The sequence below is a fragment of the Frankliniella occidentalis genome, unplaced genomic scaffold, assembly GCF_000697945.3.
Source record: "Frankliniella occidentalis isolate FOCC.00 unplaced genomic scaffold, Focc_3.1 Scaffold341, whole genome shotgun sequence".
In the NCBI taxonomy this organism is placed as follows: Eukaryota; Metazoa; Arthropoda; class Insecta; order Thysanoptera; family Thripidae; genus Frankliniella; species Frankliniella occidentalis.
Genome location: NW_026267464.1, coordinates 266,767 through 289,495, shown reverse-complemented (window position 1 = coordinate 289,495; position 22,729 = coordinate 266,767). Strand labels below are relative to the sequence as shown.

The following is a 22,729-nucleotide window of genomic DNA, read 5'->3' as shown; positions in this document are numbered from 1 at the left end:
CTTCTTCTTCCTCGTCCTCTTCGCTTCAAATTAAAGCTGGCACGGTGGCTCCCCGGTGCCGTGCCGGGGCGGGGTAGTAGGGCGGCGGCACAGACGAGCAGGGAGGAGGAGGCCGGGATTGGCGAGCAAGCAATTTGTTAATAGGGAACCCCCCTGCCCCTCACTCCCCCTCGGAATATCATGTCGCACTCGTAATGGGAATCGGATCTGCGTTTCTTTTTCTTCCCTCCCTTCCCTTCTCATTATTTTGCCGATGGAGTGTGGCGGGCGGGTGCGGGCGGCATCCCCACCTTGATAGCTTACCCCTCATTATCAGTCGCAGACTGACAGACGGACCGTCGGACACACAGACAGACTTTCAAGAGGCGCCACACCTGTCCCTTTCGCCTTTTGTGTGTCGTCCCACATTGCGTCTATTTGAGTGTGTTTGTTGCCTATAGAGAAACGCCACTCGTCCTTCCCATCATTTTATTGCCCTGCAAATTAAAGTGTGATGGCGCAAAAAGGTCGCGTACGAAATAAGTTTTATCTGGTCTGAAATAACCCTTAACAACACCTCTAGTACCAGCCGTTTTTGAAACCCTTTGGAATCGCCCCGTCAAGAAGCCATAAGTTCTCTACCTTCCTTTCGCTTATTTCCCAGTACACCGGGTACGCAACAACCCTTATTATAGTTGCAAAGCGGGTAGCGGATGTGGGGATGTGGGACGAGGATGGGGTGAGGGATGATCATGATGCCGAGGCTGAGCTGCCCCGCGGACGGCCCCTGTTGTGGCCACAGCAACTTATCCGCCACAGCGGCCGGGGTTTATTCTCCTGCGGAGCGCCCCCGGCCGCCCCCGGCCGCCCCCGGCCCTCGCTCCCCGCGGCCTTTGTTTATCCAGTCCATGGACCCCGTCCGTCCGTAGCTTTCAGCCCCAGCGCCACACCCGCCTCGTCAAATGGAGGGACCGTTTCTGGTTTGTTTGTCTGCGCGAATGACGTTTTTCTTTCTCGGATATCTGCCCCCCCCCCCTTCCCTTCCCCCCTCCTTTTCTCTGAATCCTCTGAATCCGACGCTATTGTTGCGTCATTTGCCCCGCTCCCTGCATTCTGCATTCATTCGGCTGCTCGCTGGTCCGTGGCCCTGCGGCGGCGGCTCTGGCACCCATTGATTACTTCGTGTCATTGTCGGGCGCATAATAATGTTGAGTGAAACTAGCTGCTGGGGGGAGGGGCGCCTGTGTGGAGCAGCCTGGGGTCTTATCTCCACGAGAGTGTCAAAATCGAAGCGCGCGCGCCGCGCTTTGTTTGGGGTGTGTTTGTCTCTGTGGCGGGCTGAGAGTGCCGTTCCATTGCCAGCAGCGCTCTGCAGGGCCAGTGGGCCAGTGCGGGCCGGGGGCGCCCGGGTAGGCCGTCCCGGCGTGCAGGCGCGAGCAACGGGACTGCCTACCCGCCGGGTGCTCCGCCCGCGCGCACCCGTCCGCAAGGCTGCATAGATCGCTGCGGGCGCTAGGGTAGGCCGTCCCGGTGGGCAGGCGCGCGCAACGGGACTGCCTACACGCTAGGCGCCAGTGCATCCAAAAGGGCAGGCTGTTGCGGGCTACTTCCTCCTCCTCCCATGTTAAAGCATAGGCGCCAAAAAAAGAAGCCCGCAACTGCCTGCCCTTTTGGATGCCCTGCTAGGCGCCCCGCCTGCGCCCAGCCCACATTGCACAGCTCGCTGCGGGAGCTGGGGTAGGCCGTCCCGGCGGGCAGGTGAGCGCAACGGGACTGCCTACCCGCCAGGCGCTCGGCCCGCGCGCACCCGCCCCAGCCTGCATAGCTGCATAAGCTCGCTGCGGGCGCTGGGTTAGGCCGTCCCGGCGGGCAGGTGAGCGCAACGGGACTGCCTAGCTCCGCCCGCGCGCACCCGACCCCAGCCAACACTGCATGGCTCGCTGCGGGCGCTGGGGTTGGCCGCCCACGTCAGCCCGGCTTATACACAACACTGCTTTAGCCTGGCCAATTCCTAATACCGTTGTGCTCTCCCCTGTTGCAGATCAATGCGGCCCAAACATGTTCCGGTGCGCGGAGGGCAAGTGCATCCCTCAGCTGGCGGTGTGCAACTACCAAAAGGACTGCGAGAAGGCGGAGGACGAATACCAGACCTGTCGTAAGTTACATATCTCCTCTCTTCTGCCAGTCGGCAAATTGTTTTACCAGTGTTTTTAAGTGCATTGCTACCTTGTCATTCGCCAGTTACCATCAGCATCAGAACACACATTTTAAGCACCATAAAAAAAAATATGAATGTGTATAAAAATTGGTGCAGTTTTTTAAAATGATTTAAAAAATTTAAATATAAAATTATTTGGTATCTGATAATGCTATTCAAACTGCAACAGCCCTGTTTTAGTTAATTGTCATAGTGTTATAGTATCATTAGTAAATTAAATCTTTTCCACAACATTTTACTTTAGTGCAGAAGATGTTAAACTTTAAAGCCATAGAAATGAACAAATGCTAAATGTAGATTTACCCACCTTTTTAGAACTTTGCAACAGTTTGACATGCCCCTCTCTCGCGTTTAATTGTCGCGCCTTTCCCCGGGCGCGTTTGCTTTGTCGGCACACGCTTATCCCCGAGGAGGCCGTGCGGCTTCCGTGAGCTTGTTTGAGCACTATCTCCTCGGCGCTCCCAACTTCCTGGTGCTGGTGGATGCGGTGTTCTCGCGGAGGGGCGTCTCTGCAACCCAGCGGGAGGGAGGAGGCGGAGGGGGCGCCGGATATTAACAAGATGAACACCCCCTTCCCTCACCCTAGCCCCCCTACCCCCCTTTCCACCCCCCATTTCTCATCTGCTGCTCCCGCTGTTGCGTGTCTCGGGGGATGTGACCAGCTGCTGCTGCTGCTGCTCCGACAAGAAGAGGGAGGAGAGAGCGGAAGGGGTGATGATTTTTGAATGATTTGCATCTGATGGGGTGTGAGTTAGGTACGTGCCGAAGAAGTTTGATTGTACTTTCTAGCGATGAGCGCATCCTGGTCTGTTACCCACCCCTACCTCTTGCACCTAACGCAGTAGCCGACACAAACACTGGTACTAATAATTTTACACCTCTTTGTTTATAAATAATAATGGAATTGCTCGTTTTTGTTCGCAGCGCCGCCCGAGTGCGAGCCCGGCTACCTGTCCTGCAGCCAGTACGTGTTCAACAAGACCTACTGCATCCCTCCGCACCAGCGCTGCGACATGCAGGTGGACTGCGTGGACGGCACTGACGAGGCTGAGTGCAGTGAGTATTCAACATAACTCTTTCTCCAATTCAAAACAATTTTTAAAAAAACTTTTGTGCGGGTTGCACTAAATCCAACAAAAACGTGCCTCATGTCCGAGGGCTCGTTCTCGCGATGATTTTTCTTCCGCGTCTTATCTCGCCTTGATGTCCTCTTGATCCCGGCCCGCCGTTTCTACAGCCCTCTTTCTCATTACGGCGGACGAGATGTGTCTGTAATGGACCTAATCACCTTTTGCGAGATAGGCGTCACTCCGGGGGGCGGCCTACTAGCAGCCAGTCCTGGAAGTGCTAGGGGGGTGGCTCCAAACAGCCCCCCTCCAGCACCAAGGCCGGCGCCAGCAGGCAGCAGCAGCAGGTTTTCACCCCCGCCGTAATGGCCGTATTAAGCCGCGCTGAGCCCCCGTGGAGCATCCCCGCCGCTCACACAGTCCTGATGGCGCGCCCGGCCGCGCGTGACCTAGCCCAACCAATCCGCTCGTAGTGGTGGGGCCTAGAGTCCTGCCGCGCTCACTGGCCTCTCTGGAGGTCGAGCAGAAAAATCTTCAACTTCCACATTTTTAATTTTTTCAAAACCAGCATTTTCTTTCGGTATTTTTTAACTTTGGTAAACGATTAACCTTAGTAAATCATTATATTTATTTATGGAGCATTATTTCCCACTCACCTACCTTAAGGTCTGATCGCGGCCCTCTCTCTCTTTCTCTCTCTCGCTCCCCAGCCTCCCCGCTGGGACCGGCCCCGGTGACTGAGTGGGAGCGATCACGCCCAAATGGCGGCGAGGAATGGCGCGGTTAATTAGGGCCGCCCCCTCTATCAGTGCACCGACGACTCTGCGCCTCCACCCGCCTTCACCCTCACTTTCCTCCATTTCTCTCTCTGCCCTCCTACCGTCTCTGCAAATAAATGACTTTGAGTCACACACTTTGAAGTGCGTGACGTGACAAATGTTGTGCAGCGCTGTCCAGTACGGTCACTCATGACTTCTGCAAGCAACACGACCGCTTACGCCCCACCTTTTCCTTTTTGCAGCGTACCGGAAGTGTCAGGCGGACGACTTCCGATGCGGCGCCGGCGCGGACAATGCGGGGCTGTGCCTGCCCAAGGACAAGCGGTGCGACGGCTACCTGGACTGCCGCAACCGTCGCGACGAGGAGGGCTGCCCCGGCACCGGCGTCGCCTGCCAGCTGGACCAGTTCCGGTGCGCGGACGGCTCCAAGTGCGTGGACCTGGGCCTCAAGTGTAACCACCGGACGGACTGTCAGGACGGCAGCGACGAGGAGAACTGCAGTGAGTATTGCAGTATTGCTCGAGCAAGTTTTCTTTTCAGTTTTGGTGTCAGCAACTCTCTGCCGATGGGTCCTTTACTTATTCAAATACAAGCGCACACCGATTTTTCCGATTTTTCTCAATTTTATCTGTTTTTTTTTTTCTATAAGGGAAGAGTCCCTTGTTCTTTGCTAATTTTCACCTTGCCCCCGCCTCCGTTTCCGTTTTCAGACTTCCCCGCCTGCCACGTGGGTCAGTTCCGGTGCGCCAACGCGCTCTGCATCCCGATGTCGTTCCACTGCGACGGCTACCGGGACTGCACGGACGGTTCGGACGAGCTCAACTGCACGGCCACGGCGTGCCCGGAGAACAAGTTCCTCTGCCCCAAGGGCGGCTCCGACCACTCGCCCAAGTGCATCCAGCGCACGCAGCTCTGCGACGGCAAGAGGGACTGCGCCGACGGTGCCGACGAGGAGGCCGCCTGCTGTGAGTGTCGACGATGCGCACGAAAATGAAAACATTGCCTGTATAGCTAAACCAATAGCTCAATACGGGATTGCTGGTTGTTTAGCTTTGTAGCTTAAAATTAGCTGTGTAACTAAACATTTAGTTGTGTACTGAACTATTTAATCCTGGAGCGAAATGTTTAGGTACGGGGCTTTTTTCTGCAACATAGCTAATTAATTAGTTATCTATCTATTTAGCTATATTGGGGACGGCGGGTGGCATGACATTCTGTGTCGTGGCGCGGCGGTGGTCTAACGCCTGTTTGTCTGTTTCCAGCGACGAGCAGCTGCCCTTCGCTCCGATGCGAGTACAAGTGCCAAGCTTCGCTGACGGGAGGGTCCTGCTACTGCCCCGAGGGCAGGAAGGTTGCCAACGACTCCCTGTCGTGCATAGGTAAGTGTACCGTTACACCATGTTTACTGACTGTTGTTTGAAAACTAGCGAATGAAGCTCAGACACCGATCGAGCTCGATGATTGCATGTTTATCGTTAAAACTGAACTTTTCTTCCAGACCGAGACGAGTGCCAGGAGTGGGGCTTCTGCGACCAGCTGTGCACCAACACGGACGGCTCGTACTCGTGCGCGTGCGACAACGGCTACTGGCTGACGGGGAAGTCCCACTGCACGGCGCGCAACTCGAACGGCTCGCTGCAGCTGCTGTTCGCCTACGACCGGTCCGTGTGGCGTATGGACTCGACGGGGTCCAACAAGAAGCTTGTGGCCAACGCGACGGGCGCCGCGGGCCTCGACTTCCACTACGCCAAGGACCTGCTGTTCTGGTCCGACACCAAGACCCGCAAGGTGCACGTGCAGTCCCTGCTCGGCGAGCCCAACGCGCCGACGCCGCTCGCCGCCGACGCCACCGCGTCCGACATCATGCTGCCCGGCACCTGGTCGCCCGTCGCCATCGCCGTCGACTGGATCGGCGACAAGCTTTACGTGGCCGACGCCATCGGCCTCAAGATCGACGTGTTCGAGTTCGACAACCGACGGCATGCCATCGTTCTGGGCAGCAATCTCACCGCCCCGGCGGACCTCGCCCTGGACCCCACTGTCGGGTAAGTGTTGGTTTGACCGGTACGAACCGATATCACCACCGTCCAATGAATTTCCTCAAATCTAAATTGGTAGTACCAAGATTTTTTTGATTCTCTTATTTGCTAGTTCTGGGTGTCACATGCTAGAACCATATTTCTCATTTGCTGTTTTTTCTTTGTTATGTTTGCAGGGTCATGTTTGTTGCAGACAGTAGCCATGTCCTCCGTGCCAATATGGATGGCACAAATACTAAGTCAATTGTTTCAGAGGCTGCTTACAAGGCATCTGGAATTGCTGTGGACATTATAGCCAAAAGGGTTTTTTGGTGTGACTCTCTTCTGGACTACATTGAAACTGTTGATTATGATGGAAACAGGAGACATATGGTTGTGAGAGGTACATCATCAAATTTATTACTACAACCTATGAATATTTTTTGTAACGCCTCTCTAGAACATAAGTCATTTTGAATTTCAGGTCAATCAGTCCCATCTCCCTCTCGTCTCACAGTCTTTGAAAATCGAGTATTCTGGTCAGATGGAACCAAACAGGGTATAATGAGTGTAGATAAGTTCTTAGGGGCCGAATCAATGAGTATGGTTTATAAAGATAAGTCAGCGCGAGAACCAAGGAGTGTGAAAGCTGTACATAGTTTAGTTCAGAAGCGCGGTAAGTTTACAGTTGCAATTATTATCTATTAACAATTGATAAAATCAAATAATGTGCAAACAATATTCTCATCAATTTTGTTGATGTTTTTTTCTAGTTACCAATCCATGTGGAAACAATAATGGTGGTTGCCAGCATATGTGCATTGTCACAGCCTCAACTGAAAATGAGAACCAACTAGGCTTCAGATGTGCTTGCAACATTGGTTGGATGCTTGCAAGTGATCAACGTAACTGCTATCGTTAGTACTTTCATCCATTATCTATTTATAAAATAAATTTTCTCATTCAATCTGTTGGAAATTTTTATGAATTCCAAATCTTATGGTTAATGTCATGCGTTTCAGTCGTTAGAGAGTTCCTGATGTCATCCCAGCAGAGGTTCATCAAGGGACGAGTTTTAGACCCCGTGATTGAGGGCTTTGGTGATGCTATATTACCTGTAGTCTCAAGACGGGCTCGTTTCGTTGGCCTCGATTTTGATGCCAAAGAAGAATTTATTTATTACTCTGATGTCTTACAAGATGTTATTTATAGGATACACAAAAATGGGACAGGTATGTAAACTTTTCAGGTTTGTTTTTGACTGACAGCTTTCATTTTTCAGAAGACACGGGTCTCATGTTTGTTATGGTTATTTCAGGACGGGAAATTGTCTTGGCCTCCCAGAATGAAGGTGTTGAAGGCCTTGCTGTTGACTGGGCATCAAAAAACCTATACTATATTGATAGTAGAAAGGGCACTCTTAATGTTTTGAGCACAAGGAATGTGACATATCGCCGCACTCTTCTGAAAAATCTTAAACGCCCAAGAGCCATTGTTGTGCATCCTAATAAAGGGTATGTGCTTCATGTTATTTTTGGATTTTAGCTTGCTCACATTGCTCTCCACTCAGATGCTTATTTTACCACCAAACTATTGTTTTATTCTAGGTACATTTTCTTTTCTGAATGGGACCGGCCTGCAAATATTAGTCGTGCAAATTCTGATGGAACAGATTTGCTTATATTCCGCAATGTCACACTTGGTTGGCCGAATGGTCTCTCTGTGGACTTTATCAAAGACCGACTGTATTGGTGTGATGCACTTTTAGACCATGTCCAACATTCAAATTTAGATGGGTCTGATGTCAAAACTGTTAATTCAAGACTGATACGTCATCCATTTTCAATAGTTGTTCATCAAGGTATAAAATAGTTTTTGTTATTGATATCAGTACCAACAGACTTTAAGCAGCACACAAATTTATAATTTGGATTTGTCTCTTTTTCTGTTTTTTCAGATTGGATGTACATCACTGACTGGAGACTGGATGCCATAATAAAAATGCACAAGTTAACTGGTGAAAAAGAGGAAATACTTTTTAGGGAACCACAAACAAATAGGCTATATGGAGTCAAAGTATACAGTGATACTGTTCAGACAGTGGACAAGAAACAGCCATGTCACGTCAACAATGGTGGATGCCAGAAATTGTGTTTTGCTGTCCATCTAAGTGATCCAAATGAGGGACTTGTTGTAAGTTGATCTTGTAAATTGTTTTCTATCTTAGCTTTAACATGATTTAAGTTGCAATATCTCCAATTACTGTTTTAACAGGCGAAATGTGGTTGTCCATATGGGGAACGTCTTGCTGCAGATGATAAAACTTGCCAACCAGACCCAAATGCTGAACCTCCAGTTGCAGCATGTCCCAATGCTTGGGACTTCACTTGCAACAACCAAAGGTGTATACCTAAAGCCTGGGTTTGTGATGGAGACGACGACTGTTTAGATAATTCTGATGAAGAGCAAAACTGCACTAGTAAGTGAAGATTTTCTTTTCTTCTGAAAATCATAACCAGACTAAATTCTCAAATTAAAATTTTATTTTTTACATCTGTTTCATAACACTCAAAATAACAAACTCTTTTTTCTAGAACCTACATGTGGATCAACTGAATTTCAATGTGCTTCTGGCCGATGCATTCCTCACAACTTTTATTGTGATGCAGAAAATGACTGTGGTGACTATTCTGACGAAACTGGCTGTGTAAATGTAACTTGCTCTGTGTCACAGTTTTTGTGTGAAAATGGTAGATGTATCCCAGCCACTTGGAAGTGTGATTCAGAAAATGATTGCGGTGATGGTAGTGACGAAGGAGAATTCTGTGCTGAGAAGACTTGCGCCTATTTCCAAGTAATTATCATTATTTTCTCTACTTACTTATATAAATGTACTGCACCTTCATACACGCATGGATAAGTATCCTTAAATCAACCATTTATATTTTCAGTTTACTTGTCCAAGATCTGGCCATTGCATTCCACAATCATGGGTCTGTGATGGTGACAATGATTGTTTTGATAATCAAGATGAAGAAGGTTGTCCTCCAATCACTTGTTCCGCCACTCAATTTAAATGTGCTGATTTGAAACAGTGTATTCAAGAATCATACAAATGTGATGGTATTCCTGACTGCAATGATGGAAGTGATGAACTAGGATGTCGTAAGTCCAATGATAACCAATCATGAATTTTCAAACAACAAGTGATTGACAAAATATGGCTGTCATGTAATTCTGTTTTTTCCTGGCACAGCATCTCTGGCTCCTGATCAGTGTGATTCAGAAAAGCAATTCCAGTGTACACAATCTGCAATCTGTATACCCCGATCGTGGCATTGTGATGGCCAACCAGACTGTGATGATGAGAGTGATGAACCCTCTACCTGTGGTGAAGTTGCATGTCAGAATGGCTTCTTCAAATGCAACAATTCGAAATGTGTCTTCAAGGCCTACATTTGTGATGGAAACAATGACTGTGGAGATAATTCGGATGAGGATCCTAGGCATGCTTGTGGACCTCCCCCATTCAGGTATGAATAATAACACCTGAGGGTCATCAGAGAGCTTGTAACTTCTCACCTTTTTTTGAACATTTTAGAAGTTACTCCCTTTGAGCCATCTATTAACCATCATTATATAGATTTTTAAAAATTTATGTTGGTATTTAAAACGTTTCTTTTACAGATGTGACTCAGGCCAATGGCAGTGTCCAGGAGTCGCTGAGCGCTGCATTAATATTTCACAGCTTTGTGACAGCAAACCAGACTGCCCCAATGGTGCTGATGAAGGCGAGGGTTGTGATCTTGCAGAATGTCAGCATCAACATGGACTTTGTTCAAATGGCTGTCAGCAAACTCCTACTGTAGGTTTCTTTTCATGTTATGGTTTTTGACTATTAGCATTTTAAATTGTTTTAAAACCTCTTGTACATTTTGGTTTATTCACATTTTAGGGGGCTCTTTGTACATGTCCGTCTGGAGAGGTTTTATCAAATGATACAGTAACATGTACAGATCTTAATGAATGTGAACCTCCTGGCATTTGCTCACAAACCTGCACCAACATAAAGAAAGGATTTGTATGCAGCTGTGTTGAGGGATATGTTCTGGAATTTGATAACAGGACATGCAAAGCCATCAGTGAGTTCAATTAGCAAAATTTACCAATGATCTTGATTTACTTTTCCTGTATATCATGTTTGATTTTATTTTTCAACTCTGTGAATTTTCTTATTACAGATAGCAGTGCTGCTTTCCTTGTCATATCAAATCGTCACTCAATTTTAGTGGCAGACCTCAGAGATCAGGGTTTGGAAAGAGTCCCAATCATTGTTGAAAATGTTGTGGCAACTGCATCAAATATGCACACAAGCACAATATTTTGGTCAGACATGAAGCTGAAGAAAATTTCTAGGCTGGACAGAGCTAGCAATATTGATGTAGTAGATGTAATATCTACAGGACTTGATCTAGTTGAAGGTTTAGCTTACGATTGGGTGGCTGGAAATCTCTACTGGTTAGATTCTAGACTTGGAACCATTGAGGTAGCTCGAGAAAATGGCTCTGACCGCATGGTTCTACTTAAGGAGAATATAACACAACCAAGAGGAATGGCACTTGACCCTAGTGATGAGTATGTATTATTTTTTCCATCTGAAAACTTGTTTAAAATATTTGAAAATTGTAATTAACACTTTACTTATAAAATTTTTCTAATAAATCTTTTTTTGTTTTTGTTTTGTATAGTGCTCGTTGGCTCTTCTGGACTGACTGGGGTGAAAATCCTAGAATAGAGAGAGTTGGTATGGATGGTACCAATCGCAGCACTATTATCAGCACCAAAATTTATTGGCCAAATGGCTTAACTCTTGATGTTGCAAACAAGAGAGTTTACTTTGCTGATTCCAAATTAGACTTTATTGATTTCTGTTTCTACAATGGAACTGGCAGGCAACAAGTGGTCGCTGGCAGTCATTATCTATTGCATCCCCATTCACTTACTGTATTTGAGGATACAATCTACTGGACTGATCGACAACTGAACAGAGTAAGTATCATGTTCTTGAGTAGCTTCTTATGATAGCATAACTTTTTTTTTTCTTGACTTAATATGTTTGTGTTGTGTGTAATGGCAATGTATGGAAATTGTTTTAGGTTCTATCTGCCCACAAATTCAAGGGAAAGAATCAGACTGTAGTGTCGCATTTGATATCACAACCTCTGAGTATTCATGTATTCCATCCATCTCTTCAACCAATCACGGAAAATCCTTGCAAGAAAGCAAATTGTGCTCAATTGTGTCTTCTTTCCCCATCCTCTCAAACGGGTTACACATGCAAATGTAGACCTGGCTTTAGGGCTACGAAGACTGGACAGTGTATTGAAGGTGAGTAATACAATGCCTGATTTTCAAAGAAGTTAGCTTTTGTAAAATCAAAAATCATTTAAAAAAAACTTCTTTAAAAAATTTATTTTGTGTTTCAGAGGAAAATCCATTCTTGTTGGTTATGAGAGGTTCCCAAATCATAGATCTAAGTATGATCCCAGGGGACAAAACAAGTGGATCTCTTACTCCAATTGTTGGTATTGATGGAGGCGTGCTGATTGACTATGACCGGAAAACTCAGACTATGTTTTGGGTTGAAGGAAAGAGTGATGACCGTAAAGATGATGATGATGTTGATGAAAGGGAAAATGTAAGTGAAATTCTTTGCACTTGCTTATATGAATTTACACTTTTACTGACAGTTTTATTTTTTTGGCAGTGCACTATCTGGACTACACCATATGGTGGAGGCAACAAAACAGAATTTTTAGGCAGTGCCATTGGAATTGTAGGTGCCCCATATACAATTGCCTTTGATTGGCTGGGAAGAAATCTTTTTATTGGAAATCGACTAGCATCAAACTTTGAAGCTGTGAAGGTTGATGGGAAGGTCAAGCACAGGACTGTTATTTTAGCTAATGATGGAAACAAGACATCTGTTGCCAAACCAAAGTCAATGTGTTTAGACCCAAGTGAAGGGTATGTGATAAATTTAAATTCCATTATTTAATTAAAGAGTTTTCAGACATTGAACACAGTATCTCTTTTTCTTTGCAGTAAACTGTACTGGGTGGACGATGGTGGATTTGGTGTTCCTCCCAAGGTTGCCAAAGTGAACATGGATGGGTCAAAGCCAGTAATATTGCTAGATGATATCCAACGTCCTGAGGCTATTACTATTGATTTAAAGGAAAAGATGCTTTACTTCAGTTCTCAATATCCAAGCTATGTGAAGGTGATGGATGTGAATGGTAATAACCTTCGCACCCTTCTTGAGACTGCAAATAACATTGCTCAGCCAAAGGCACTAGGGGTGTATGAAAATAGATTGTATTATCTTGACCCGAAATATGAGCGAATTGGCAGAGTAGATCTTCCTAGTGGTGACAATCCCAAAACTCTTCTTGAAAATGAGCCAGATTTGAAAACCTTTACTATTTATCAAAAGCAGCAACCATGTGAGTGTTACAACTTCATCCTAGATGCATCTTAAATCTTACATTAAAAATTTAGGTCAACTCTCATATTTTTAATTTTTACAGCTGTGACACACCCGTGTATGAGTAATAATGGAGGGTGTGAACAACTTTGCATCCCCTCAGACAATAACAACAGAGTCTGTGCTTGCTCGGTTGGCTTCCGCAAAGAAAACCAGGTGAACTGTGCGCCTTACAAAACATTTGCAGTTGTATCTCAATTAGATATAACTCGTGGATACAGTCTTAAGGACTCATCTGAAGCAATGGTTCCCATCAGTGGTCCAAGTAGGCTTCCTTTTGATTTACTATTTTCATTGCAAAAACTATCTTATGTTTCCTTAAAATATCTCATTTTTTATTTTTTAAATGTGTTTTAGATCACCACATTTTGCATGTTGACGTACTTTTCAAAAGTAACTGGATTTACTGGGTGGAGTTCAATCGTGGTGTTTGGAATGGAATTTTCCGGGTGAGACCAAATGGTACAGAGCTAGAACCTGTTGTTAAAGATGGTATTGGATCCAATGGAATAAGGGGACTTACAATTGATTGGATTGCTGGAAATCTCTACTTTACTAATGTTTTCCCTCATGAGAACTACTTGGAAATATGTTGGTTGGATGGTTCCCATCGCAAAGTATTGGTACGAACAACTACTGATGCACCACGAGAACTTGCTGTAAATCCTATTAAGAGGTAAGGCCAAAATTTAAAAGAAATTCTGGTTTAGCCTTCCTTTTTAAAGAAATGATATGTGAACTTTTTTACTTTTCTCCATCATAATAGGTTGTTGTACTGGATTGATTACGGCCAGTACCCTCGCATTGGTAAAGCCTATTTGGATGGTTCAAACTGGCAGCCTATTGTAACGTCAGGCATCAGCAACCCGCGAGATTTGACTGTTGATATGCTCACACATGATGTCTATTGGGTGGATTCTAAACTTGACATGATTCAAAAGGTTTCTTTCAGTGGTGGCAATAGACAGGTATACTTTTTCTCATCATTTCTCACAAAATGTAAAATAAATAATTGTGCTTGTTTTGTTATTCTGTGATATCTATTCTTCTGTTCTAGGTGATAAGACGCAATTTGCCAAATGCTATGGGTGTAGCAGTTCACATGGGAGATGTCTACTGGGTTGATAGAAATTTGAATACGGTATTCCGTGCATCTAAACTTCCTGGAAACACATCTTTGGCCACTCAAGTTAGAACAAACCTCCCTAAACTTAGAGACATAGCAATTTTTGATCTTACCAATCAGCCTCCAGATGAAAGCAATCCGTGCCAACGGCTAGGCAATGGTGGATGTGACCAATTATGTTTCTCTTACCCTCAAGAGGTATCTTCCAATAAGGTAATTTTCCTCTGTTTAACTCCAGATTTTACACTATGTTTATGACAAAGTTGATATTTAAGATACTAATTTACTTTCAATACTTTAGTTCCACTACCGATGTGATTGTGCAACTGGTACACTTTCACCAGCCCAAAATGGCAACACATGTGATGTAACTTCAGAATATTTAGTCTTCTCTACAAGAACAGACATTAGATCAATATATTTAGATCCCAAAACAACTAGTGTACCATTCAGACCAGTGGTAAGTATCTACCAGTTGTATCTATAAACTTATACAAGTATAAATAATGACCTAGTTTTTTCATCTGGTCAATTCTGTTTTCTATGTCCTGTTTCTTTGTTCCAGGGAAATCTTACCAATGTAGTTGGCATTGACTTTGATTATGCAGATAAAAAGCTCCTCTTCACCCAAATTAGGCCATGGGCTAAGATTGCTGAGATGTCCGCCGCTGTGCTACCTCCAACTCCGTCAGAAATTAAAACTATTATCAGTAGAGGTATTAATCCTGAAGGAATTGCCTATGATTGGACACAGAAGAAAGTATATTGGACAGATTCTTCTAACAACAGCATTTATGCCATGAACACTGATGGGTCCGATTTGGTTATGATAGCAAGAGTAGAAAGACCACGGGCTATTGTGGTAGACCCGTGCAATGGGTCCCTGTACTTTACAGATTGGGGCCGATTTGGTCTCTCAGGAAAAATATTCCGTACTACCATGGCTGGCTCTCTGAAAAAGGCAATCATTGATAAAGACTTATCACAGCCCAGTGGACTTGCTATTGATTATGATGATAGAATGCTGTATTGGACTGATGCCGTGAGAGAAAAAATTGAGAGATCAACATTGACTGGCGAAAACAGAGAAGTTTTGATATCTGCTACCATCTATCCCTTTGCTATTACAGTGCATGGACCATATATCTATTGGACTGACCTGCAACTCAGAGGAGTGTACAGGGCAGAAAAATATACTGGAGCCAATATGATTGAGATGGTCAAGCGTCTTGATGACTCACCAAGGGACATTCATGTTTTCTCACCAGATAGTCAAAAGTGTACTGTTAATCCGTGTCATATCAACAATGGTGGCTGCTATCAATCTTGTCACCCTGGACCTAATGGAACTGTGGAGTGCAAATGTGATGAAAACTCTAAGCTTGTAAATGAAAACAGAATGTGTGTGAGGAAGAACTTGACTTGTGACAGTAGCAAATTCTACTGTCGTAATGGAAAGTGCATATCTCGCATGTGGGCATGTGATGGTGATGATGATTGTGGAGACAACAGCGATGAAGATCTTAATTATTGTACATATCATTCATGTAGTCCAAATGAATTCCGCTGTAATAATGGTAGATGTATTTTCCGGTCCTGGAAGTGTGACCATGAAAATGACTGCCGTGATGGTTCGGATGAATTGGACTGTAATTATCCCCCTTGTGCCAATGGAGAGTTCACTTGTGCCAATCATCGTTGCATCCCAATGTCCCAAGTATGTAATGGTGTCAATGATTGCAAAGATAATGGAACCACTGACGAAACACATGAAAGATGTCCAAGAAACACAACCTGTCCAGTTAACCACTTGAAGTGTGAGAAGACAAACATTTGTGTGGAGCCTTACTGGTTATGCGACGGTGACAATGACTGTGGAGACAACAGTGATGAAGACCCAATGCACTGTGCACCAAGGACATGCCCGCAAAATAGCTTCCGCTGCCCCAACCATCGCTGTATTCCTGCAACATGGTACTGCGACGGTGATGATGACTGTGGTGACGGATCTGATGAGCCCCCAGAATACTGCAAATCAGAGGGAAGGACTTGCTTTGGTGACCTTTTCACTTGTGATAATGGAAACTGTATTCCAAGGATATATATTTGTGATGGTGATAATGATTGTTTGGACAATTCTGATGAAGATAGCAGACACCAGTGCAATGATAGAAAATGTGATGAAGAAACAGAATTCACTTGTATGGAAAACAAGCATTGGAATCGTGCCCAGTGCATTCCTCGGAAATGGCTGTGTGATGGAGACCCTGATTGTGTTGATGGTGCTGATGAAAATACAACCCTGCACAATTGCCCAACTCCACAACCCTGCAGTGAAGAGCAATTTACATGTGGGAATGGCCGTTGTATCAATAAGGGCTGGTTGTGTGATCATGATAACGATTGTGGAGATGGCACGGATGAAGGGAAAGAATGCAACTCACAGTACAAAACATGTAGTCCACAAGAATTTGCTTGCCAAAATTTCAAGTGCATTGGTAATGTATATAAATGTGATGGAGAAGATGACTGTGGAGACCACTCTGATGAAGTTGGGTGTGAAAAGAAGAACAAAACTTGTGCTAATGGCCAATTCCAATGCAACAATGGAGAATGTATTGATTACCAGTTGGTTTGTAACAAAGTGTCAGATTGTTCTGATGACTCAGATGAACCTCTCCATTGCAATGTCGATGAATGTTCCAAAGTTGAAATCCACCAGTGTGGTCACAAATGTGTTGACACTCTAACTGGGTACTTCTGTGAATGCAATCAAGGTTACAAATTGCTAAGTGATGGAAAAGCATGTGCAGACATTGATGAGTGTGTCGAAACACCTGGCGTATGCTCTCAACTATGCTCAAATACTCCTGGATCTTATTACTGTAAATGTGATGAAGCCTACTATGACAGAGAACCAGATGAACACACCTGCAAGAGCAGAGACCGCACAAAGCCATGGATTGTTTTTACTAACAAGTATTATGTTCGAAATATGTCCTTGGATGCTTCTCAATACAGCTTGATGCATCAGGATCTCATGAATGTTGTTGCTTTGGATTATGATTATAAGGACAACAAATTGTACTTCTGTGATGTATCTGCAAAGACAATCTTCAGGTCAACTATTGGAGGTGATGGAGTAAAGGAGCCAGTCATCAGACACGACAGTCATGGCCTTGAAGGAATTGCTGTGGACTGGGTTGGACGTAAATTATATTGGCTGGACAGACATAGCAAGCATTTGGAAGTCTCAGAATTGGATGGAACTCGCCGCAAGACCCTTAAGCCGGGAATTCCTGACCCAAGAGCTGTTGTTGTTCATCCTGGAATTGGCTATCTGTTCTTTACAAGTTGGCATCTTCAAGCTTTCATAGGAAAAATGGGTATGGATGGTTCTAATTTCACTCGTATCCTCAACTGGAATAATGATATTGCCTGGCCAAATGCCCTCACTATTGATTACTTCACCGATCGCATTTACTTTGCTGATGCCCATCTCGATTATGTTGCTTCGACTGATCTTGAGGGTCGACACCGGCATGTTATATTGTCTGGAGACAAAGTTCCTCATGTCTTTGCCATCACTCTCTTTGATGATCATATTTATTGGACTGATTGGAATTTAAAGGCTATCAGTAAAGCAAACAAATTTACTGGAAAAGATTTAGCTGTAATCAGAAACACCACCCATCGACCATATGACATCCATGTTTACCATCCTCTTCGCCAGCTTCCATACCCCAATCCATGTGGTGCTGACAATGGTGGTTGTTCCCATTTGTGCCTTCTGAAACCAGTTCCTGGTGTTGATCCTAGTCCTGATGGCTATGGAGAAACTCAGAGTCCTGTGACATTTACATGCGCCTGCCCAAATCAATTCTACCTGGCTTCTGACAATAAAACTTGTATTGCAAACTGCACCTCTGGCCAACATCACTGTCAAGGACCGGATGAAAAATGTATCCCATGGTTCTGGAAATGTGATGGTGAACCAGATTGTAGAGATGGATCAGATGAACCGTCCAGTTGCCCTTCACGTCACTGTAGAGCGGGAGCATACCAGTGTCAGAATGGAAACTGCACAGCTTCAGCCACAATTTGCGATGGAGTTGATGACTGTGCAGATGGCTCTGATGAGAAGAACTGTGATAAGCCATGTCCAGATTTAGAATTTAAGTGTAGGTCGAATGGACGTTGTGTTCTAAATTCATGGAAGTGTGATGGTGATGCTGATTGCAAAGATGCTAGTGATGAAGATCCAGCAATCTGTCACAACCGTGAGTGTGATCCAGAAACTGAGTTCACTTGCAAGAATGGAAGATGTATACAGAAATTATGGGTGTGTGATTTTGACAATGATTGTGGTGATGATTCGGATGAACCAGCTTATAAATGTAGGCAACGCCAGTGCCCAAATGGCTGGCAGAGATGTCCAGGCCAGGCAAATTACAGGTGTATTCCAAAATGGCTGTTCTGTGATGGGAAAGATGACTGCCGCGATGGTAGTGATGAATTTCCTCAAAATTGTCCCAAGTGCCATGAAACAGGAGATTTCCAGTGTGCCAATAACAACCGTTGTATCCCGAAACGTTGGCTGTGTGATTTTGAAAATGATTGTGGAGATAATAGTGATGAAAGTGAAGCTCTTTGCCGTGGCTCTTACAGAGAATGTTCTGAATCTGAATTCCGGTGTAACAACAACAAGTGTATTCCTAACAGATGGCGGTGTGACCATGATGATGACTGTGGTGATGGTAGTGATGAACTTAACTGCTCTGGCTTCACATGTAAAAATGGCACATTCCAGTGTGCTAGTGGTCATTGTATTGCCGCATATTTCCGATGTGATGGTGACCGAGATTGTAGAGACATGTCAGATGAAATGGATTGTCCTCCACGGTATCCAAATGGCCGTTACTGCCCTGAGTCCAAGTTTCAATGCAAAAACCACCTGTGTATTCTACAGGGTGATTTGTGTGATGGGGCTGATGACTGTGGTGATAATTCTGATGAATCCCCAGAGCAATGTTCGAACTTCCACTGTGACACTCAAAGAAGATTCCAGTGTGAAAATCATCGTTGTATTCCTAAATATCAGCTTTGTGATGGACAAGATAACTGTGGTGATGGAAGTGACGAAAACAATATGACTATTTGTAAGCACCAATCCAAATCATGTGATCCATATTTAGAATTCAAGTGTGCTAATAAGGAGTGTATTGCACTCAGTATGGTTTGTGATTATGCTGATGACTGTGGAGACTCCTCAGATGAATTGGGTTGTCATCATAATAAGGTCTGTCTAGATGCTACCAGGGGTGGCTGTGAACATCAATGCCACAACTTGACAGGAGATGCAGGAGGTTACATTTGTACTTGTTTCAATGGCTATGTAATATCTCCAGAAAACAGGCAGAAATGTGTGGACGTGGATGAGTGTGCTACTGGAACACACAGGTGCTCACAACTTTGCACTAATTTAAATGGAACATATCAGTGCTCATGTAGAGAAGGCTTTGCGCTGTCAGATGGAGGAGTCTGTAAAACTTTAGCAGAAGATATGGCTGAAACTACCATAATATATTCCACTGGTCCCGAAATCCGAGCTTATGGTCTTCTGTCAAGAAGAGAGGCTGATGTCATTCCTGATGAGAAGCGAATTGAAGCAATTGATTTTAACCCGAAGCTAGAAATGGTCTTTTGGGCTGATTCACATGATCGGACCATCAAACGATCTTACATGCTTAATGCTCAGAATGGTAATGCGAAGATTGGATTTGCTCAAGATTTGAACATCAAAGGTATGTTCTCCTTCCTTAACTAGTCCCTATTTCTTTTGTATTTGTATTTTTGAGAAGGAATCATGAAGTGTAATGTTTACATGTGTGTTATTTTTTTATTACAGGCACTTGGAAAACTACAGGCCTGGCAGTTGATTGGATTGCAAACAACTTGTATTGGACAGAGTTAGACAGATCAGGAACTAAACAGAAGGGGCGCGTAATGGTGTCAAAGGCTGATGGAAGGTACAGGCGTTCCCTTGTATCTGGGGTTTTAGAAGCACCAACATCATTAGCTGTTGATCCACAATCTGGTCGCTTGTTCTTTGCTGATGCTGGTTCAGCTGCTAAGATTGAGATTGCATGGATGGATGGCTCAAGAAGGCGTCCTCTAGTTGTAGACAATATTCGACATCCTACAGGTGAATTTTTAAGAAAATTTTAATTAGGCATGACTTTGTATTTTCTTCTATTTTAAATTTTTTGCCCAAAACTAATTCTTTTAAAATATTTTAAATATTCAGGTCTAACTATTGACTACTCCATGGATCAAACACTCTTCTGGGCTGATGCCAAACTTAACAAAATTGAGAGCATAAGGCAAGATGGCTCAAATAGAAGGACCATGATAAAGAGTAGTGGTATGTTTTAATATTATTTGGCTTTTTCGTTTTTTTGATAATGTGGTTTTATTTTCTAATCAATCAATATTTCCAGACAAAATTCATCACCCTATCTCCCTTGATGTATTTGAGAGCACCTTGTATTGGGTGACGAGAGACACTGGAGAACTTATTAAACAGGATAAGTTTGGTAGAGGAGTTCCTGTTACTGTTGCTCGAGATCTGGCAAATCCAACAGATGTTAAAAGTATGTTAATTTTTCTCTCAAAATTTGCATTTTGTTGGTTTCTTTGTTGTTGTTTTTTACTTACACCATGATTTAACTTTTAATCCAGTTTATCATCAACTGCGGTACAATACATCTATCAGTGACCCTTGTCACAACAGTCATTGTTCTCATCTCTGCCTCATTGTTCCTAATGGATATCGATGTGCATGTCCGGATGGCTCGGCTGTTAGGAAACCTAGTTCCAACGAAGCAGTTTGCGATGCTGGTACGTCCTGAAACATTTGGTACATGTTCTCTTTTGCTGTTGAACAATTGACACAAAATTTGCCTTTGCAGCATCTGAACGGGAGCGACCGGCACCTCGCATCTGTCCCTGCCAAAATGGTGGAAAATGTAGGGAAACAGATGAGGGAGAACTACAATGTGATTGTCAATCTGACTACTTAGGACAGTACTGTGATACCCATGTCCAGCGAACAAGAGCTCCAGGCTCAGGAGCAAGCACCGCAGCTATTGTCATACCAATTGTTGTCATACTGTTACTGCTACTTGCTGCCGGCGCAGTGTACTTCGTTCATCGAAAACGACCATTGTAAGCTGAAAACTAGTTTGAGATTGATCACTTATGAGAACATAAAATCACAATAAGTGTTACTAAATTTTTGAAAAATTCAAAGCATGGTGAAAATTGTTTTACTATGTCTCTTAAAACAGATTAGACCAATTTTTCTCTGGTGACCTTGTGTTCTCTATAATTGTAAAATTGGTAATGAATATTACATACCCAATTGCAATGTGTTAATAAGTAACATTCTTGTTATCTTTACAGTGGCAAGGGAACAGGTCTTGGTGGACTCACCAACTCACAGAGTGTGTCATTTAGGCAGGGAACCAATGTTGAGTTTGGAGCTTCAGCATTCCCTCCAAACGGACCTGCTCAAAGAGGGGTAAATACTTAATTACATCATTAATTAACACTTTTGTACATTCGTTTACATAATTGTTTTAATTTTCATTGTAGGAGCCTATGGATGTGGAATACAATTTGGGTGATATGAGTACGAAGAGTCGTGACTTTAGCAATCCAATGTATGATGCACTTGGTGGAGAAGGTGGGGGAGGCACTGGCCCAGGAAACGGCAGTGGCATTTATGAAGTGCCAGCCGATGTTGCAAAGTCAAAGTTTAGTGCTGATGACAGTGTCTTGTCAAGTCCAGAACCTGCATCAGCAATTTTAGCTCCATCCAGTGTCATTCAGCGGTCTTCACCGCAAATTCATATAAGACACAGGGAACTTGACCCAACCTCAGTTGACACAGGCAAAGACACTCAAAAGCTTGTGGAAGAGGATCGGTCAGACTGCTAGCCACACTGAACCGCATAAAATGCGGAAGAACTGTGAAACTCTGTGGTTAAACCAGTTAGACTGTTAGTGAAAACCTATGCTGTGCTCACACCACACTAAATGGAATTATTGAAATTCTTTAGACTATTTTTAAAAATAAATGAACTGTGAATTTGAAAAAAAGATATAATTAATTAGAATGACTTATGGTTGGTCTGACATTTTATTAAGCAAGCATAGGACACGTCTGAATCTCAATATCCTAAAGAAAAGAGACTATATTTTGTCAATACTTTTGTATCTATTTTATGTTATGACTTATGACTTGTTAAGTGGTGTAATTTTATTTTTCTTTTGTTTTTGTTAATGTTTGTTGGCCCACCTATCTCTCTCTCCCTCTCTGCCTTGAATTTTTTCCATTAGTTATTCTCAGTATTTATACAGCCAGGAAACATTTGAAATTTGTATTTATTGACTTCTCCTTGCTATGATAATGAAAGGAATGTTTGTTTTGTTATTTGTTTTTTTCTATGAATATGTAGATATATGATAGGAATAAAGACTTAAAGCATTCCAGGGGTATATTTGTGATCTGATATTTAGATTGTAAATGCATTTTGTGCTGTCTTATATCAGACTGGTGGTGTAGTTCACATCTTCAAAATTAATTGTCAGAGTAAACTCTCCTCCCTATAGTCATTCAAACTAATTTTTCAAATAGGAGATGTTTTGTACTCTTGACTTTGTTTCCTCTAATGTAGTTTTAGACACAAGCCGGAGAGGGAGAGGGAACAATGTGAAAGACCTGTTCAGTTAAATGCGGCCAACATGTCACAACTGGCAGGTCTTTGTAATCCAAAGTGAGCTGTTTGCTACAGCTTATGCCATAACAAGACATCTTTATCTGGTGCCTCAATGTTGATTGGAGTGTCTCTTAGCATTGTGATTGTTACCAAGGACAGAATTTGGGACCTGCTCAACAACACACATGTTATTAGTTTGTGTGTGAATTGTC

General features: G+C 43.8%; 1 protein-coding gene across 1 annotated transcript in view; it reads left to right on the top strand.

Moving 5' to 3' along the window:
- Positions 1-1,990: 1,990 nt before the first annotated feature.
- Positions 1,991-22,729, top strand: part of LOC113216856 (low-density lipoprotein receptor-related protein 2) — a gene marked incomplete in the record, with an annotated part of 34,325 nt that continues 13,586 nt past the window's right edge. The window contains 38 exon segments of the mRNA XM_052274151.1: positions 1,991-2,134; positions 3,122-3,253; positions 4,286-4,543; positions 4,754-5,008; positions 5,306-5,422; positions 5,542-6,088; positions 6,259-6,464; positions 6,546-6,737; positions 6,835-6,978; positions 7,084-7,293; positions 7,380-7,575; positions 7,669-7,922; positions 8,019-8,254; positions 8,336-8,540; positions 8,656-8,915; positions 9,013-9,226; positions 9,318-9,594; positions 9,749-9,926; positions 10,017-10,203; positions 10,303-10,696; positions 10,810-11,110; positions 11,218-11,449; positions 11,548-11,759; positions 11,829-12,088; positions 12,167-12,567; positions 12,652-12,873; positions 12,966-13,284; positions 13,375-13,576; positions 13,666-13,947; positions 14,036-14,194; positions 14,300-19,538; positions 19,643-19,939; positions 20,042-20,158; positions 20,235-20,387; positions 20,476-20,634; positions 20,706-20,961; positions 21,199-21,316; positions 21,391-22,729. Coding sequence (XP_052130111.1) covers positions 2,038-2,134; positions 3,122-3,253; positions 4,286-4,543; positions 4,754-5,008; positions 5,306-5,422; positions 5,542-6,088; positions 6,259-6,464; positions 6,546-6,737; positions 6,835-6,978; positions 7,084-7,293; positions 7,380-7,575; positions 7,669-7,922; positions 8,019-8,254; positions 8,336-8,540; positions 8,656-8,915; positions 9,013-9,226; positions 9,318-9,594; positions 9,749-9,926; positions 10,017-10,203; positions 10,303-10,696; positions 10,810-11,110; positions 11,218-11,449; positions 11,548-11,759; positions 11,829-12,088; positions 12,167-12,567; positions 12,652-12,873; positions 12,966-13,284; positions 13,375-13,576; positions 13,666-13,947; positions 14,036-14,194; positions 14,300-19,538; positions 19,643-19,939; positions 20,042-20,158; positions 20,235-20,387; positions 20,476-20,634; positions 20,706-20,961; positions 21,199-21,316; positions 21,391-21,735 — 13,833 coding nt within the window.